Source organism: Arvicanthis niloticus, chromosome 4, assembly GCF_011762505.2.
Source record: "Arvicanthis niloticus isolate mArvNil1 chromosome 4, mArvNil1.pat.X, whole genome shotgun sequence".
Classification (NCBI taxonomy): domain Eukaryota; kingdom Metazoa; phylum Chordata; class Mammalia; order Rodentia; family Muridae; genus Arvicanthis; species Arvicanthis niloticus.
The window spans coordinates 100,479,218-100,497,144 of record NC_047661.1 but is presented as its reverse complement, the minus strand read 5'-3'; the positions used below and the strand labels follow the sequence as shown (position 1 = coordinate 100,497,144).

At 40.2% G+C, this 17,927-nt stretch overlaps 1 protein-coding gene across 2 annotated transcripts in view; it reads right to left on the bottom strand.

The window, feature by feature from the left end:
* Positions 1-290: 290 nt before the first annotated feature.
* Positions 291-17,927, bottom strand: part of Pde5a (phosphodiesterase 5A) — a 120,972-nt gene continuing 103,335 nt past the window's right edge. For both annotated transcript variants that reach the window (XM_034500262.2, XM_034500263.2), the window contains exons 18-21: positions 16,885-16,948; positions 7,987-8,061; positions 7,049-7,132; positions 291-4,294 (exon numbers count right to left, since the gene is read on the bottom strand). In XM_034500262.2, coding sequence (XP_034356153.1) covers positions 4,157-4,294; positions 7,049-7,132; positions 7,987-8,061; positions 16,885-16,948 — 361 coding nt within the window. In that variant the 3' untranslated portion in view covers positions 291-4,156. The remainder of the gene's footprint in view (positions 4,295-7,048; positions 7,133-7,986; positions 8,062-16,884; positions 16,949-17,927) is intronic.

Genomic DNA, 17,927 nt, shown 5'->3' with positions numbered 1-17,927 from the left:
TTGACTCTAGTTCAAGCCATGGGCAAGAAGGAAACACCTAAGTTTTAGCTCTCTGCGGACATCAGGTTGTTAATAATACCACGGCCCTCCATGGTGCCATTATGGTGGGAAACACCACCCTAAAACTGGCAGCATGAGACATTACCGATAAGAAAAGACTAGTGTCGAAGAGTCTAATTGAGGACTAACTAGTGATCAAGCCACAGTGTACAGTTCTCTCAGACCAGCTGGCTGGCTTTCCCAGAGTAAAGCCCGCAGCCTCAGAGCTCCAAGTGACCACACCACACACATTCTGGATTGTTCACTTTATTTTTACAGCACTGCAAAATGACAGCCGACAACATGGTGACTTCCCACCTGCCCTGACCAGGTGTGACTCCACAGGGACCTGGGGCAGGAGGACGTGTGTTTCTGGAGAGCGACACTCCCACAGAAGGATCATTGGAAATGGCTTATAATGTGGGATGAGGAAAGGAAAGAGACCAACATTTCAGTCATTTTTAGATGACTTCACAGCAAAAACATAATTTACATAGTAACTCTTTTATGCTAGTATAAAAATAGTGCCAGAAACTATATATTTGTTCAGATATATTGAAAAGGCGTAAGAGTACAAATAGATCATCAACAGTGGCGAGTGATGGTTCGTTAGAGTTCTTAAACTGTAATAGAAATTTACTTTTGAGCTATTTACATCACTTTCAATGACATTCAAGACATGTCTACACAGGCTTTTGATAACAAGGTGGAAGGGTGAGGTAAGCTTTAATAGTTCCTTCTTTGCTCTCTGTGAGAGGTCAGATAGGGTCCAAATCTGCAGTTGAATAGTCTGTGAGAACTCTGATCTCTCCCTCTCTTTCTGTCTCTGTCTCTCTCTCTGTCTCTCTCTGTGTGTCTGGTTGCAATATGGAAACATGACCTATGTTGTGGAAGAGGTGATTCCTTACGTAAGGTGTTCTTAAAGCTATCGGCAAGGTAAATGACCCATGCCAACAGGAAGACAGAATGTTCACTGACATATTCTTAAGAAATTTTGGATAAAAGTGCATAGTGTGTACGTTACAGATGCAGAGGAACGTGGTGGAATGCCCTGCACGCTTGCATGTTAGGTTGGCGGGATGAGAAATGACGCCCTTAGTCATTTCCTGGGTGGTTCGTGAGCTCACAGGACTTCCTGCTGTTTCAGCATCTGAGCACTGTACCTAACATAAGGAGAGGATTTACTAAAAAACAGGCTGATGCATGGTTGATACTCGGTAATTAAATTCTGCCACCTTATCTGAGACAGCTGTTTACAGGAGAGCAGAGAACATTTCGTCTCTTCTCATCTTAAATCAAGTTAAAGAAAAAGGCCATGCCACTTACCTGATAAGGTTTAGAAGTGTAATCTAGTGAGAAGCACAGGAAATTTGGAAATGTAATAGGTGCTAAGCCTCACGCTTCGGCAACGTTCTGAGAGGAAAGGCACTTAACTTGTACGTAGGCAAGAATTTCTGTGACTCAAGTTCCTCCAAGAAACCAGTATTTCCAGTACATTTTCATATATACCCTTATCTCCATGCTGCTGCTAAAAGAAGTTCTTTGTCATAATTAGCCAACCAGTGACAGAGTATCATCCCACATGTATGCCCTGAGCCAGGTCTGTGTGGAGACTTAATAGTACTTGTGGTCCATCTCAAGAACTCAAGGAAGACATGACCAGTGCGATGAAGTCATTACCTCAATACCCCGTTTTTTTTCCCAACAGTGGTCTCAAAGGCCCATAAGGAGAGCCTAAGAGCTACCTGCTTCCTGGAACATGGCCCTCACACACGGGCTTTGTCCAAACCTAACTCCGTGAGGACCACAGCTTCCTTGGGTTAAGCATCCTGACTGGCAAAGGCGACTTCTAAACTTGTTAAGATCAGAAAGACAAGTTACCAAACCACGGGGATTTTTCTGGCTGACAGTTAAAATGAAATGATATCATATTATTTCACTACAGCCATCGAAGCAATTTGTCAAATGAACAGTCCAGGACAAGAACACCTTCTTGTTCATTATGGGCATTATTGATTCATGACAGCATGAGAGAGGAATTATAACAATATAATGTGATAAATACATTCCAACTCGAGCAGATACTACAAAGGCAAAATTCACATTAAGAACGAAAACTATGATTTGTGTTCTTGTACCACAGAGAGAGATCCATGTATGGAGGATTGGCTTTCCTATAAAATAAAAATTATTTGAATGAAATGGCATCCTCCTCTGTCCAAACTAAAACACCCACCAATAAAACATCACAGGCATGGCAGTGCTTTTCCTATGTCAATGGCTAGAGTAAAACAAACCATTACCTAAAACAAGCCAAATCATTTCCAATCTACACAGGAATTTTTGCCTGTCAAATCCCCCTGACAAATCCCCCACATATAATCTGTCACCTTTAAAAATATTCTCAGTGATTTAAGTCAGAGGAGTGTGGAGAAGGTACACATGTATATGAATGCATTTCAACACAGCTGCTCTGTCACAGTGTGTGGGGCACAGTGCCAGGCTTGTAGAATGTCCTCTAAGCCGTGCATCTATACTCTGCATGGGCATGTACAAGTATGCTGATATGACTGTTATTAGTTACAGTCTGTATCATTTACACACCAGGGCAGTAGATCAACCTCACAGGTTTCATCTATAATGACATGAAATAAAAATAAAATAAAATTCTGAAAAAAAAAATACAAGTATTACAACAAGAATACATTTAGCATTGGGCAACAATTCCCTGGGTTAGCCTTGACCAATACAAAACAATATCAGTACACCTGCTTTGCCTTTTCACAGCTGAGGAAAAACAAAGCCACAATAAAATATACATACACAGGATTAAAATAACAATGTTGAATTTTAAGCAAAAAGGAAAGGGAGAAAGAAACCATTTTAATGTAAATTGATGCTAGGAACCCAGACCAAATATTTTGCCTTCTTTGGAAGGATGTGGAAAAGGGGTAGAAATTACTAAATCAAATCCTAATTCTGCCCAAACACAAACATTTCTGCAATCTGGAACAGACAGATACTCGTCCCCTAATGCAGCTGCTTGGTTTGATTCTTTTTCTATTTCCAATACTGAATGCTGTCTTGTTTGGGCAGGAAGATTTACACATACTGCTCCTTTGAATTCAATGATGGGCCTGCCTATCGGAGGCAACCCTCTGCTGCTCATAGAATTATTAATATTTTTTCCCTGTCAATTTCAGTTGGCAGAAGGAATAAAGACTCAACTTGCACTGGCATATCTGTAGTCACATCTGCCTTCAGGCAGGTGCTCCTGTGACCACGGCTCTGTTGAAACTTTGAATTAAGGAGAAAAGAAAAGTAAAAAAACAAATAGTTTTAAAGTTTTCAGTATTTAAAAATGTGGCTTGTAAGAACGGCCTTCAAGTAAAACATTTCTCTTGGCTGAGGGCGATCCAAGGCCCTCCCATTTCTAGCATACACTCTTTCTTGGGACAGTGTGTGTGTGTGTGTGTGTGTGTGTGTCTTTTGTGTGCTATGTCCCGGGTTTTAGACGCAGTGCTGAAACTGCATACTGAAGGGCTGCGGCTGCATGGATGGGGTGGAACCACAAAGATGTACTGCAAGTTCTCCCCATCCCAGAAAGAGCAGGGCAATTAGGTACCACGTTTTCTTGTATCACAGTTCTTCAACTTGGTTAAGACACTTCTGACAAATTAAAAGATACTCATTTCTCCCTAACAGCCATTCAGCATTAATATCAGGATGGCTTTAAACGTCCTCAAACACATTCAGTTCGCCCCTAACCCACTTTTGAGAACGATTTTTAACGTGTTTTGAAAGACTGGTGACTCAGAAACACAAAGGTCAGTTATTTATAATTCCCAAGCATGACAACGCTGAGTGTAGGAATGTTACACCGTTCTTATCAGAGCGTTAGAGCGGGCAAGATTGATCGCTCCACTTCAGTGGCATAAAACAAAAGTATGCAAAGCAGGTAGCACTCTCTGAAACACTTCACGCTCTCAAAAGTTGTGCAAAAATAAAATACAGCAGTGGCAAAGTGCACTCAAGTTTGCATAGTGTATGGTGGAACCAGGCCTAGGGCAGTTTGCACACGGTGGGAGTGGGGTGGGGGCGGGGCTGAGGGAGGTTGTCAGTCCTGCTTGGCCTGGCTGCTCTCCCCATTAAAGAGCATCTTCTCATGCTGTTCTGCGAGGGCCTGCCATTTCTGTCTGTTCTTCCTGCAGCCATCCAGCAAGGGCAAACAGTCTTCTGATACGTGGGTGAGGGCCTAAGGGAAAAAAAGGAAAACAACTAGAGAGAACCCTCTGCCACAGGCTTGTCACCGGGGCCACATTCGTTGCCCGAGCAGCGCCACAGATGGCGGTTTCTTAAGTCCTAGAAACATACAGAGTATTTGCCAGGGATTCCCCTTAGGCTACACGGCTAAGGAGGCACACTCAGGGACAAAGTGAGTACAGGCATTTTAAAGTAATACTGAGGGAGCGTGACAGCGAGGGGCGGGGCGTGTGGTGTAAGTGATGGTTTGGCAGCTAAGAGCGTATACTGCTCTTGTATAGGACCTGGGTTTGGTTCTCAGCACTCATGTTTGGAGCCTCGTAACCTAGTGTTCCAGAGGGTCCACAGGCTCTGGCCTCTAGGAACACCTGTACCTCTTGGCACACACTATAACTGCACACAAAAGACATACATATAATTAAGAATAAAAATGAGTCTTAAAAATATGTAAACACTAAGCCGTGGGGGCTCACTTATACGATCTTACTCTGTGCAAGCTGGCGCTTCCTGAGGGTGCTGTGGGAAGCTGTACCTGTGCTTTCCCACAAAATAGCTTTATAAAATGTACAATTTTAATGCAAGATTTTCACGAAGGTTATTATTATATACCAAGCATAGTGCCATTTAGCTACAAGAACATTTGCTGTAGCGTTCTTTGTATTATAGGCATGACAAATGCCCAACAACAAGGCTTAGTAATATTTTGTAAGTATTTTATGGTCGTTATAAATGTCTCAGGTGCCGGGCAGTGGTGGCGCAGGCCTTTAATCCCAGCACTTGGGAGGCAGAGGCAGGTGGATTTCTGAGTTTGAGGCCAGCCTGGTCTACAAAGTGAGTTCCAGGACAGCCAGGGCTATACAGAGAAACCCTGTCTCAAAACAACAACAAACAAACAAAAAAATGTCTCAGCATAAATCTGTCACAGAACTATGTGTGTTATATCATGGATTTCAAAAATCATTTTTTTTTTCATTAAATGGCATGAAGACATCTTACAGCACACACACCAACATCGGTAGCTATCTCTGAATAGTAAGATCATGGGAGATTTTATCTTCCGGCTTGCTTCCCAGGATGCTCCGTTTGATCTGCAGTGAAAGCACACCACTTTCACGATAAAAGTAAGACACTAGTCAAGATCAAACAGAATTCCCAACAACATAAAGAGTGCGCACACAAACTGTACCACAGAGTGGACTCTAGAATGGCTCTTCTGATTACACCATTCTTTCTGACTTCAGGGATGGAAAAGTCAAGAGCCATGAGTATTACCAACTGAGAAAAGCTCTTTATTCAACCAACAGAGAAGGTGTTGGTCATACACAGGAGGGTTGCGGGTACCTAAAATACTGCTCCTAGCTGCTTCTGAGGAAGAACTTCTACACAAAGGAGGAAACTAGCCAAAAGACCCTGGAGTCAGTGGGGAGACAGTGCTCCAGAGGTGGACATGGGGTGGCCTTTTCCTCAGTGTCCTTTGGTGTCTTCTCTCCTATGGTCCCCTTCATCCTCATCTGCAGGCTGTATTAAACCTCTCAGTGCTTTTGGTGTTTGAATAAGAGTGGCCTCCATAGGCTTTTACAGGCTTAGTCACCAGTGGGGTAGCACTATTTGAGAAAGATTAGGAGGTGTGGCCTTAGGAGGAAATGTGTCACTGGGAGTGGGCTTTGAGGTTTCAAAAGCCCAGGACCAGGATCAAGCAGCTTCTCCCTCTCCCCTTCTCCCCCTCTGCCTATGGATGAAGTTGTAGTACAGTACTTGTCTGCTTCTGGCCATGATGATGATGGACTAAACCTCTGAAACTGTAAGCCAGCCCAAATGAAATGTTTTCCTATATAAGAACTGCCTTGGTCATGGTCTCTCTTCACAGCAATAGAACACTGAACCCTGGAATAAGAACAAAAACACTGGATTCTCAATTGGGCTCTGCACTAACTACACATTTGGGGCAAATATTCTTTCTCTGTGGAAGATGAACTTTACCTATCTAGTTACTGAATCTGCAATGTCTGGGTTGGAAAATTGTAGTTTTTTTCTGGTCTTAACCTTTTATGATAACTCCAGGATAATTTCTCAAATAAATAAAACTTAAATCCATTTGAACTTTTTAGAAACAAAGACACCATCTCCCTTCTGTACTAGGGTAATAAACATCTAAATGTTGAATATTAGAAGAATCCCTTTGCCGGAAGAACAAAAGCTACAAAAAGCCAAGAAGTGAAACTGACAGAGGGTGGAAACCGGAGCCTGTATTCCAGTAACTGCCTCCTTTTAAAAAGTCTAAGAAAAAAAATGTCCTTAAGGCACCTAAGCCATAATATGGCAGTTAAAAAAAAGAGTTGGGTGACTATTTTTTGTACTTAAGCTAAAATTAAACTTTATCAAGATTAGGCTAACACAGAGTATGCAGGAAATATCCCCCCGAGGACAGCACCAGCACACGCTTCTGAGCATCCCCTAAATTACTATGTCAGTGTCCAGCACACCCTAGGCACTCCACAGATATTTATACAAGAGTGAGTCAAAGCCTCCGTGAAACAGCAAATGTGAAATGTATCCCTTGTTCTGTACAGGCATTATATTCGTCAGCAAAAAGAAACAATACCAGTAATAATTATGGGATTGTTTTTGACTTAGAAGCAAAAATATGCATCTAGTGTCAATCTCTTTGATGCACTTCAGATTCAATCCATAACATTTTAGTCTAATTTTAGCAATCTGGTATTTCTAGTATTTTCTCTGTAAATACCTCATACAGCTGCAAGCAGATGGCATCTATGAACCCAACTTGCATACTTGGGATTTTATTTTTCTTCTCCCTGTTCATTAGATCCTGAAAATACACACAAACAGATCTGCATTTATTCAAGGGACACAGGAAAGGTTGGCTGTAAAAAGATGAATCGGTGGTTAGCTTAAGGGGGGCAAACATACATAAATACATACAGATGGACATATATACATATATACACACACATACACATACATGTACATGTACATGTATATGTATGTATTCCCAATCCTACAAAGAAAAGGAAGTAACTAAAACATAAGTGGTTTGAGAAGAATCCTTCTCTCCCATTTGAGATGCATACATTCATATCAATAGGTTGCTATGCAAACACTCAAAGTCACTGTTCCCTTATGGAAATTTATCTCCACAGAATCGTAAAGAAGGGCAGTACAGCTGTTTATCAGTGTGCTGTTGGTAACGATGAAAGCAGCAAATAGTACAGCAAAGGAAGTGAATTAAGTTGTGGCTGCATTTATTTCATGTTATTATGATCCATATACACCCAAGATCCTATTAGAAATAAAAGTGCCTTTTTACATTAAAGTGGAGAAAACAAACCACAAGAAAATACCGGGCATGATGTGTAAGCAATGTTCATCTTCCTAGCTTGCTTTTGTAATTTTGTAATTTTTGTAAATTTTTGTAATGTATAATTCGTAAATTTTGTAATGTATAATTCTTCTAAAAAGAAAAAAGTGTTACGTAGTAAACCCGAGGAAAGGTGTCATGAAAGTGCTGAGAAACAGTATACACTTTAACCAAGCGTAGTCACACGCTTGTCACACCAGCACCAAAGGATTGAAGACAGACAGCAGATTGATGTACACAGTAAGAACCAAGCATCTAATTTTAAAATGCAGTGAAGAGTTCTGCCAACAAAGCAGTAGACTTACAGCCGGCTCCACGTTAAGTTCTTTTCTCTCTCTGTCTCCTTGATCAAAGAATTCAGCTGCCACAAGCTCTGCTATCTGAAACACACCGCAGGCTGAGTGTTAGGGGGTAAGGCATGGCTTTCTTCGAAACAGAGACTTTGAATGAAGATAATGAAATGTAGCAAACTCCATGTCTCCACCACATTAGTAGCATTAGGATGAAACAGTAACGAGAAACAGAAACAGTGCTGCTTTTGCTTCAACCACAGGATCACAATCCCATGATCCTCTGTAACTAAGCAGAAAGCAACACCTTTCCGTTTTGTCAGACAATGGCAAGCCTGTGCCTACCTGCATGAATAACCAACAACCTACTTACTGAGCAACCATTTCCTTAATTTTTTAAAATGTGCAGAATTCCTTAAAAATTTCATACAGTATGTTTTGATCATATCCACCCTCCACTCCTTCCTTAACTCCTCCCAGATCTGCCCCTCCTCCCCACCCCTCCTCCCCACTTCCTGTCTTCTTTTGAAAAAAATTATTATTTTTTTAATTTTTGAGATTATAAATATAATTATAGCATTTCCGTCTCCTGCTTCCTTCTTCTAAGTGTCCCTGTATACCCTTCCTTGCTTGTTTTCAAATTCTTGGCTTCTTTTTTTTTCATTAATTGTTATAAATGTGTACGCGTGTGCGCATGCGCACACATGTATATTTCTAACTACACAAATACAAGCCGCTCAGTCAGAGTACGGTAACTTGCATGTATGTTTTCAGTGCTGACCATTTGGTATTGGACAATCAACTGGCATGCTAGGGAAGATGGTTTCTCCTGCCCCCCACCGTTCTTTAGTTGTCTGTAGTCTTTGTGAAGGGTTGAGGCCTTGCAAGCTTTCCCCCAACCATGTTATCATGTCTATTGGTGCCATCCTTGCTCAGCTAACATTTGGACAGTCAGGTTGATCATAAAGTCAGACTTTATGGATGTCGCTTCTGGCAGTCCTAGGAGACAAATGTTACAGCAAATTCCATGTCTTAAGCACCTGTTTATAAAGGGTGTGTGAAAGACACCACCAAATACTGTACTGAAACTGGTTGACAGGTCTTTAAGTTTCTTATAATTTATCTTTTGACCTTTTCTTGTAATTTCTGTTGTTGATGAATATTCTGGTTTGTTTATCTTATACTTTCTCAGAGTCTGGTTTCTGTAGACCACATTCTTATGATGCTACTTTTGGCTTTCTCGAGGCTCAGCTAGATGACATCTCATTTTCCTCTCAGCCCATCTCCTTAGGCATGACACTGAAGGCTTCTAGTAGTGGCTAACTATATGGCATCTGCCCCTCTTTTTGTGATACTGGTACTAATTGCTGTTTTTTTCTGGAGTCTATTTATTTAGGGGTTTTTACAAGCGTGACAGTCAAAACCAACCCTTCTTAGGTTTATTTTATTAGTTTAAATACCCTAGAAAGTTTCCCAAGATCAATTATTTGGTTGTGCTTCAATGTAATTCATATTTAAGAAAGCAGGTTTCCTCCAAGTGTACACATCCATATCTGTGTCTATACATTCATTATAGGTTAGGATCCAAATATTAGGAAGAACATAGTTTTTATTTCTGAGACTCCGTGACCTTGTTTAATATTATATATCCTAAGCTCACCCATTTTCATGACACTTTTTGTGATGTTTCTTTTAGAGGTGATAGGATTCCAGCTTATATTTGTACCGTATTTTATGCTCTGTTCATCTGTTGATAGACTACTAGGCTGACTCCTATCCTTTGTTAAAGTGAATAAGGCAGCATGAGCATGAGCGTGCAAACACTGCAGGAAGCTTACGGAGTTCTCGGAACACATGCCCAGGAGGTGTAGATGGTTCGTATGGTAGTTCTACCTTTAAGTTTTGGAGGAACCTCTAAACTAACTCCCATAATGGTTGTATTAACTTGCACTCTCCCCAGCAGTGAATAATGGTTACCCAGTCTCCATATTGTCTCCAACATTTGTTGTTAATTTGACAAGAGCCATTCTGACTGAGGTAAGATGGTATCTCAAAAATAGTTTACATCTCCTCGAAGGCTAGGATTAGTGAACACTTTTCAAAATAGTTATTGGCCATCTCTGTGTCTTTTTTCTTTTTCTTTATTTTGAAAACTTGTCTATTTCTTCATTAGCTCACTCGTGGACTGGCAGTTTTATTCCCTAATCATAGCTGGTGCAGACCTGTTCCCATCCTGTGGGTGGTCTGTCTGCTCTGCTGATGGTCTCTTTTGCTGTGTGGGGATCTTTTCAGTTCAGACAGACCCACGTCACAGCTGTTGATGCTTGAGGCCAGTTTCTGTGCTGTGTAAGTTCTACCAACTCACGATCTTAGAGTATTCCATGTTTTCAGCTAGTAGTCTCACTATTTCAGGTTTTAAATTAAAGTATTTGATCTATTTTGAATTGACTTTTGACAAGTGCTGAAAGATATGAATCCTACTTCATTCTCTTGACAGCAGACTTTGTCAAGACCATCTGTTGAATAGGCAGGCTATCTTCCCTCCCTGCAAAGGTGTGCTTTTCAATCCTTTGTAAAAACTCACGTGGGTATAACTTTATTGTTTTATTTCTAGGTCCTATCATTGATCCCATGAAGTGTTTAACTTATAAAAAATTATTATGTGTATGAGTTTTGCCTGCATATATGATGTACACTGTATGCAGACCTAGTGCCTGCAGAGGTAAGAAGAAGGCATCAGATCCCCTGGGATTGGAGTTGTAGACTGTCGTAAGCTGCCATGTGAGCTGGTAACTGATTCTGAGTCCTCTGGAAGAGCATGAAGTGATGACTGTCTCTTTAGCCCTATGTGTCTTATGACAGTACCAGGCTGCCTTTATCACTATAGCTCTGTAGTATAATTTGAGGTTAGGCGTTACGATACTTTTGTAAGTATTCTTATTCTTTAGAATTGCTTTGGCTATTGTTTTTCCAGTTTTACCAAATCTATCATTCATTTTTCCTTTTCTTTTCTTTTTTGTGGTAGACTAATGTATAAAATATCTAATTGATAGTTAAAGTCTGAAATCTAATGTGAAGCCCACATTTTCAGAATGGCTATTCTAATTGTATAGAAGGTAACTGAGATGTAGGTTTCTCTAGAGAAACAGAACTCCCCTCTATGATTTAACTGTTCACTTGCTAAAGGCTCCCAAAACAATCACTATCTGCCACTGACACCTGAAGTGCCATCAGGTCTGCATATCATATGACCCAAGTGGTAGAGCAGCCTGGACCTGTTAAAGAGCCTCCTGTTCCAGACCCCACTCAAAGCTAACAGCTTTCCTTGTCACTTAGTATATGGGTCAAAGTCATGCACCCACGTGAGGAATGTGCTATCCCCAGGATCCACCTAGGCCTACTAAATGTGCTTATTTCTTGGTGGTGAGAGGGGCCAGGTGCAACAACTTATCCTTCACCTTAGAAGGAATATCTCTCCATGCCTCACACTACTGGACTCCTAGATATTTCACTGAGGTAGAAGGTCCCTGGATTTTGATTGGGTTCATTTCCCATCCTCTGATGTGCATATGTGCTACCAACAAGTCTAAAGTGGTTGCTACCTCCTGCTCTCTGCCCAGTCAGCATAATGTTATCAATAGAGTGAACCACTGGTGATATTTTCTGGAAGAAACAGGTCTTGATACTTTTTTTTCTTTAACTTCATGAGCATTGGTGTATGTCTGCATGAGGATGTTAGAACTGGAGTTACAGGTAGTTGTGAGCCACCATGTGGGTGGTAGGAATTGAACTCAAGTCCTCTGGAAGAGCAATTGATTCATCTCTCCAGCCTGACAACTAAAACAAACAAACAAAAAAAAACAAAACAAAAAACAAAACAAAACAAAAAACCCAAAACTGTGTGAGGTTCCATATTAAACCTTGAACCTCCACTCAGTGGATCTATATCAATAAACTCAACCTGATCTAGTTTATGTTTCTTCCACCATTATCTCACACCCTTAAAATCCACCCCCACATGTATTCTCTTGACTTCTGCTTAAATGAATTAACAAACTCATTAAGCTCTTCTGTGGTATAGCATACACATGGACTACACTTTCTATCTCCCCTATAGGAGCCTATAGGCTCTATAGGTCTAGAGGCAACATTGGTAGGCCCTGAGAGACATCAATATTGTCTTGCCTGGCATCTCCTACACAGAAAATCACTGCTGGATCAACAGGCAAAGAAGGGTTAATTCTTCCAGGCAATGGCAGAAAAGGCAATTTTTTTTTTTCAGGAGGTCAGGGTGAGGATACATCCTCTGCTAGGGGTGGCAAGACTGCTTCCTCTGGTGAGACAAAACCTTCAGAATCTGAGAGCTCAAAGTCCTCAGCCTCAGTAGGGTCTTCCTACACATTGCTATCCCAAGCTATAGGATCCAATTTCTTATCCATCTGTGCCCTTCATTAATTGATGGCACCTTCGTTGTTTTCCATTGTCACTGTGTACTGAGATGCTAGAAGTCTGTTAATTTTATCAGGAAGTTCACTTTTTTCTTTTGTTAATGAGTCCAAAGGTGCTAGAAGTAACCCAGATAGCTCAGTTATCTTCCTTATTTTTCTACAAATTGTCAAAAGTTTTATGCATGGAGTCAGTAAATTCCTCGCTCTTCCTCAACAGGCCAATCAGAATAAGGAAATGTATTTATCTCAGCACATTCCTCACATACTTCGCACCATGGATTCTTAGTGCTCTCTAAGCTTCTAGGGGGCTCCAGTAACTGTAGGTGCCAGCAAGTTAAAAAGTCTGCTCCAGAAAATTTAAAAAATTCATCCTTATACTTTATTTTCTATAGAATCACTCCTGGTACTACAATCTGTACTAGTCAGGTTTTCTTGGAGGATATATTCCATTTAAATGTTTACATGGCCTTTATTAGAGTGGCTAACAGACAGGCTGTGATATAAATAGTCTAACAGCGGCTGCTTCCCAAGAATCCAGTATTTGTTCAGTCTACAAGGCTGGGTGCCTCAGCTGATTTTTGGTCTGTGTTGGAATACTGAAGAAGTAAGTTGCAATGCCAGTGAAGGGAAGCCTCAGCAGTAAGAGAGATGAACTTGTCAGCCAGAATAAGGGCATGCAGGCAAAAAAAAGCAAAAGCTTCCTTCTTCTCTGGTCTGCCAGGAGAAGATATAGCCCAGATTTACAGTATGCTTTCTGACATCGAATGATTCAAACGTAGGTTAAATCTTCCAACATCAAATGATCAGACTAAGAGAATCCTTTAAAGATGTACCCAGCTCCTTAGGATTTAGCTGACTGCAAGTGCAGTCAAGTTGACAACCAAGATTAGCCATCATATATAGAGTTTGAGTCCGGCTAATTTCTGTGTCATGTTTTTATTTTAAAATATTTTATAATAAAGTTTATAATAATAAGAAGTCTTTTAATCATGATTTTGTTTTAAAAGTAGATCCCTCTATAGATTTGAGCAGTTGCTGTTTCAAGGACTTGGGAAAGAGTGCTTGCCTAACATGTACAAGGCCAGGATTTCATGTCCAGCACCAAAAATTAATCAAATTAATTAATGAAATTACTGCTTTTTATTTTAAAGATTGATTATTTATTTATTTATTTATTTATTTATTTTTATGGGTGTATTGTGTGCAGTGGGTGTAAACTCCTGGAACTAGAATTAAAGACAGTTCTGAGCTGCCTGATGTAGGTTCTGGGACCTGAAACCCAGCCTCTGAAATTGCTCTTAACTGCCAAGCTATCTCTCCTGTCTAGAAATTACAGTAATAATGTCATCAAAATTAAATTAGTCGCCGGGCGGTGGTGGCACACGCCTTTAATCCCAGTACTTGGGAGGCAGAGGCAGGTGGATTTCTGAGTTCGAGGCCAGCCTGGTCTACAGAGTGAGTTCCAGGACAGCCAGGACTACATGGAGAAACCCTGTCTCAAAAAAACCAAAAAAAAAAAAAAAAAAAATTAGTCTTTCTCAAAGTGTTGATGTTGTTTTTATCTAAATTGACTATATCTATTTTTACTTCCATAGTCAATTTAAGATATCTATCTATCTATCTATCCATCCATTTATCCATCCATCCATCTATCTGTATATGTATGCATGCACCAAGATGTATGTGTAGAGGTCAAACTGTAACTTTCAAGAAGTAAAAAAAAAAAAATTCAACAGATTTAAGGAATTTATGTCTACTAAAACAATTCTACAGAGGGTACTAGAAGGAATATTTAAGTGTGAAGATAAAGTTAAACACTCTCAAATGGATACAAGGAATAAATATTCAAGAACAGTTAACCAAAAGAGGCATAAAAAAGCTACACCATAACAAAAAAATTAAAAATACTGTCGACTAATAACTTGAAATTCATAATCTTGGTTCCTCAATAAAAAGGCACAACACAAAGTAACAGACTGAGTTAGAGAAAAGTGGCCCATCTTTACATTGCTTTTGAGAAACACACTTCATTATCAAGGATAACATGATTGGGGGGGGGGAATGAAAAAACAGTCCAAACAAATAGAACTAAGAAACAGGCAGGCATAGACTTCAAACCAAGACTAGTCAGAAGAGCTAAGGCAGGAGATTTCATATGTATTAAAGGAAAAATTTACCAAGAGGATATTACAATTCTAAACATTTACATGCCAGACACATGGGAACCTAACTTCATAAAACAATCATTATTAGATTTAACATCAGAGACCGACCCAGCACAGTGACAGTGGGTGACTTTAATACCCTCACCAACAGACAGGTCATGTAGACAGAAATTAAACAGAGAAGCTTTAGACTTAAATAACAATGTGGTGGTTTGAATATGCTTGGCCCAGGGGTGGCACTATTTAGAGATGTGGCCTTTTGGAGTAGGTGTGGCCTTATTGCAGTAGGTGTGACCTTGTTGGAGTAGATGTGTCACTGTGAGTGTGGGCTTTGAGACTCTCATCCTAGCTGCCTGGAAGCCAATCTTCTTTCTAGTGGCCTTCAGATGAAGATGTAGAACTCTCAGCTCCTCCTGCACCATGCCTGCCTGTTCACTGCCATGTTCCTGCTTTGATGATAATGGACTGAACCCCTGAACCTGTAAGCCAGCCCCAATTAAATGTTGTCCTCATAAGAGTTGCCTTGGCTATGGTGTCTGTTCACAGCGGCAAAACCCCAACCAAGACAGACCTCGTAAATCAAGTCAGACATTTATTAGTCCTAAACACCAAAGTGCACACTTTCTTCACAGCAGCCCAAGGAACTTTCTCCAAAGCTGACCACACATTAGGACACTCCGAGAGTCTTTAAAAATATAAGAAAAGTTGAATAGCATCCTTCATCTTGTTTGATCATAAAATAGTAAAGCTAGGTATCAACAACAGAAATGGCGAATAGTATACAAACTCATGGAAACTAAAACACCACCGAATGACAATTAGGTCAAGGAGGAATCAAAGGAAATTGAAAACTTCCTACAATGAATGAAAATGAAAATGCAATATACTGAAGTCCATGGGAAACTGCAAGTGCAGAACCATGTAAGTTTATAGCATTAAATGCTTACACAGAAAAACAAAACAAACAAAAACAAAAAACAAAACAAAGAAACAGAGAAATTTCATATCAACCACTTAATCATATACCCGAAAGCTTGAGAAAAACAACAAATAGCACAAAAAAAAAAAAAAAGAAAAGAAAAAAAGACTGAGAAGCAATGATCAAACCCAAGGATGAGACCAATGAAATGAAATAATTTAAAATAGAATACAAGGAATCAGTGAAATGAAGAGTTGGTTCTAAAAACAAACAAATAAAAACTTAACACATGATAAGCTTTTAGCCAAATTAGCCCAAAGCCAGAGAGGATCAAATGCATGAAGTTAGAGAATAAGGGGCTAAGGCTGTAGCTGAGTGGTTAAGAGCATCTGCATGATGCTCATGCCCTCTTAGCAAGAGCTCTTGCAGAGAACCCATTTGGTTTCCAGCACCCACATGATGGTTCATAGCCTCCCTGTAATTCCAGTTCCAAAAGATCTAAGACCCTCTTCTGACTCCACGGCCACCAGGGATGCACATGGTACATACATACCAGCAAAACATTCTGACACATAAAATAACTCTAATTTTAAAGTAGAATAAAAATTAAAAATGAAAATAGAGACAACAAACACTGAGAAAATTCAGAGAATACTAAGCCTATACTTTAAAAATCTGTTTTCTACTCAACTGTAAAACCTAAAAGAAGTGTATGAATTTCTAGACGTATATGACCTAACAACACTTAACTGAGAAGTAAATAGCTTAAATAGGCTCATGGATTGGTAGGATTAATATTGCAGGAATGGCCACCTACCAAAAGAAGTCAATAGATTCAATCCAATCACCATAAAAATTCCAACACTATTCCTCACAGAAATTGAAAAAATAAACTTCATATGGAAACAAAGTGAAACAAAAAAACTCAGCATAGTTAAAATAGTCTTAAGCAATCCAAGAACTGGGAAGTGTCCCCAATCCTGATTTTAATGATGGTGATTTGATGGGGTGTGGGCCAGGGTCCATCCCAAGCTGGCCACTGAACTTGGCAGTGTTTCTCACCTACTCCTGTTTTTAGAGGCATGGAAGATTAAGAATACTAAAGGTTCTCCATGCTTCTACTTGTGATGAACACCAGTGCCCCTGAGACATCACTCTCTTCACCACAGCTGAAGTGGCAGAGGTGGTAGCAATGAACATGTATGTACTTTGTAGGAAGCAGTGTCACTTAATCATTAAAACACATGATGAGGTATGTGCCTCCATCGTATACATAAAGGAATTAAAGTCTATTTATGTCCAAAGCTGCCTTTAAGTGAAGAGATTTTTTTTCCTGATTTTGCCTTTTTAGTTTGGCTTTGATCACCGCCGAGCAACATACCCGTTGTTGAATAGGCCAGGGCTTAGTAATCGCAGAGAGATCACAGGCAGTCATCAGCATTGCTCTGTTAAGGGAGAAAGAAACCCCCAAATCTGGTGAATATTTATCCTCAGGAAGTTGTTACTGATAAACAAAAAGTTAAACTAAAACCTGCTTAACAATAGTACACCCGAATTTGAATACCAAAGAACAAACAGTATTTATTTGGCTGTTGTGACTGTGACACAGCCTCTGTTTTGATTGCCCTGGCAGTTGCTAAAATTTGTCCTTGGCGTAAAAGCTTGCCTGCTATCATTGTTTTTTCCACATTGATAGTGAGATGAAATCGTATGGAATAATCAGAAGGATAATATCAAATTGTCTTAATGAGGACAGTCCTGGATTATGGTGGGTCACCTAAATTCACTCAGCACCTGCAGGCAGGGCTTTCTATGTGACAACTTTTGCACGGTAGAGCAGTCTATGCTGGAGAGTCTTTTCTGTTAGGCTGTCAGCCTTTCTCTGGTGATAGCTGTGGGAAGTACCCAGTCCCTAGGATATGACAATGTGCCTTGGAATAAAACAACACAGTGGTAAAAATCACCTTTGCAGGGATGGGGAGGCTCTCACATATTCTGAGAGGACCTGGAATTTTCTATATAGCCAAGATGACCTTCAGTTTCTGATTCATCACCAAAGTTCTGGCATTACAGGTGTAGCTACCACACCTGTTTTATGCACTGTTGGGGATTGAACTCAAGCTTTGTGGACGTCACAAAAGCCTTCTAGAGGCTGAGCTACATCCCTAAGCCCAATGTCTGACTTCAGCACAGTCATTTCCCCAAGTCATATTCAAATGTCTAACGGTCCCTTTACATTGTTTAAAGAAATAGGCAAAAAGGCTATTCCTGCAAAACAAACAATTGAGCTAAAGTATCATTTGTTCCTCTAGGGATACCGCACCCATAGCACACAGGCTCTGCCCACTCAGGGCTAATGTCATGCTCTCTCCAGTACTAATTCTCCCACTGGAATAGGCACGTTGGAGGCATTTTAAATCACAG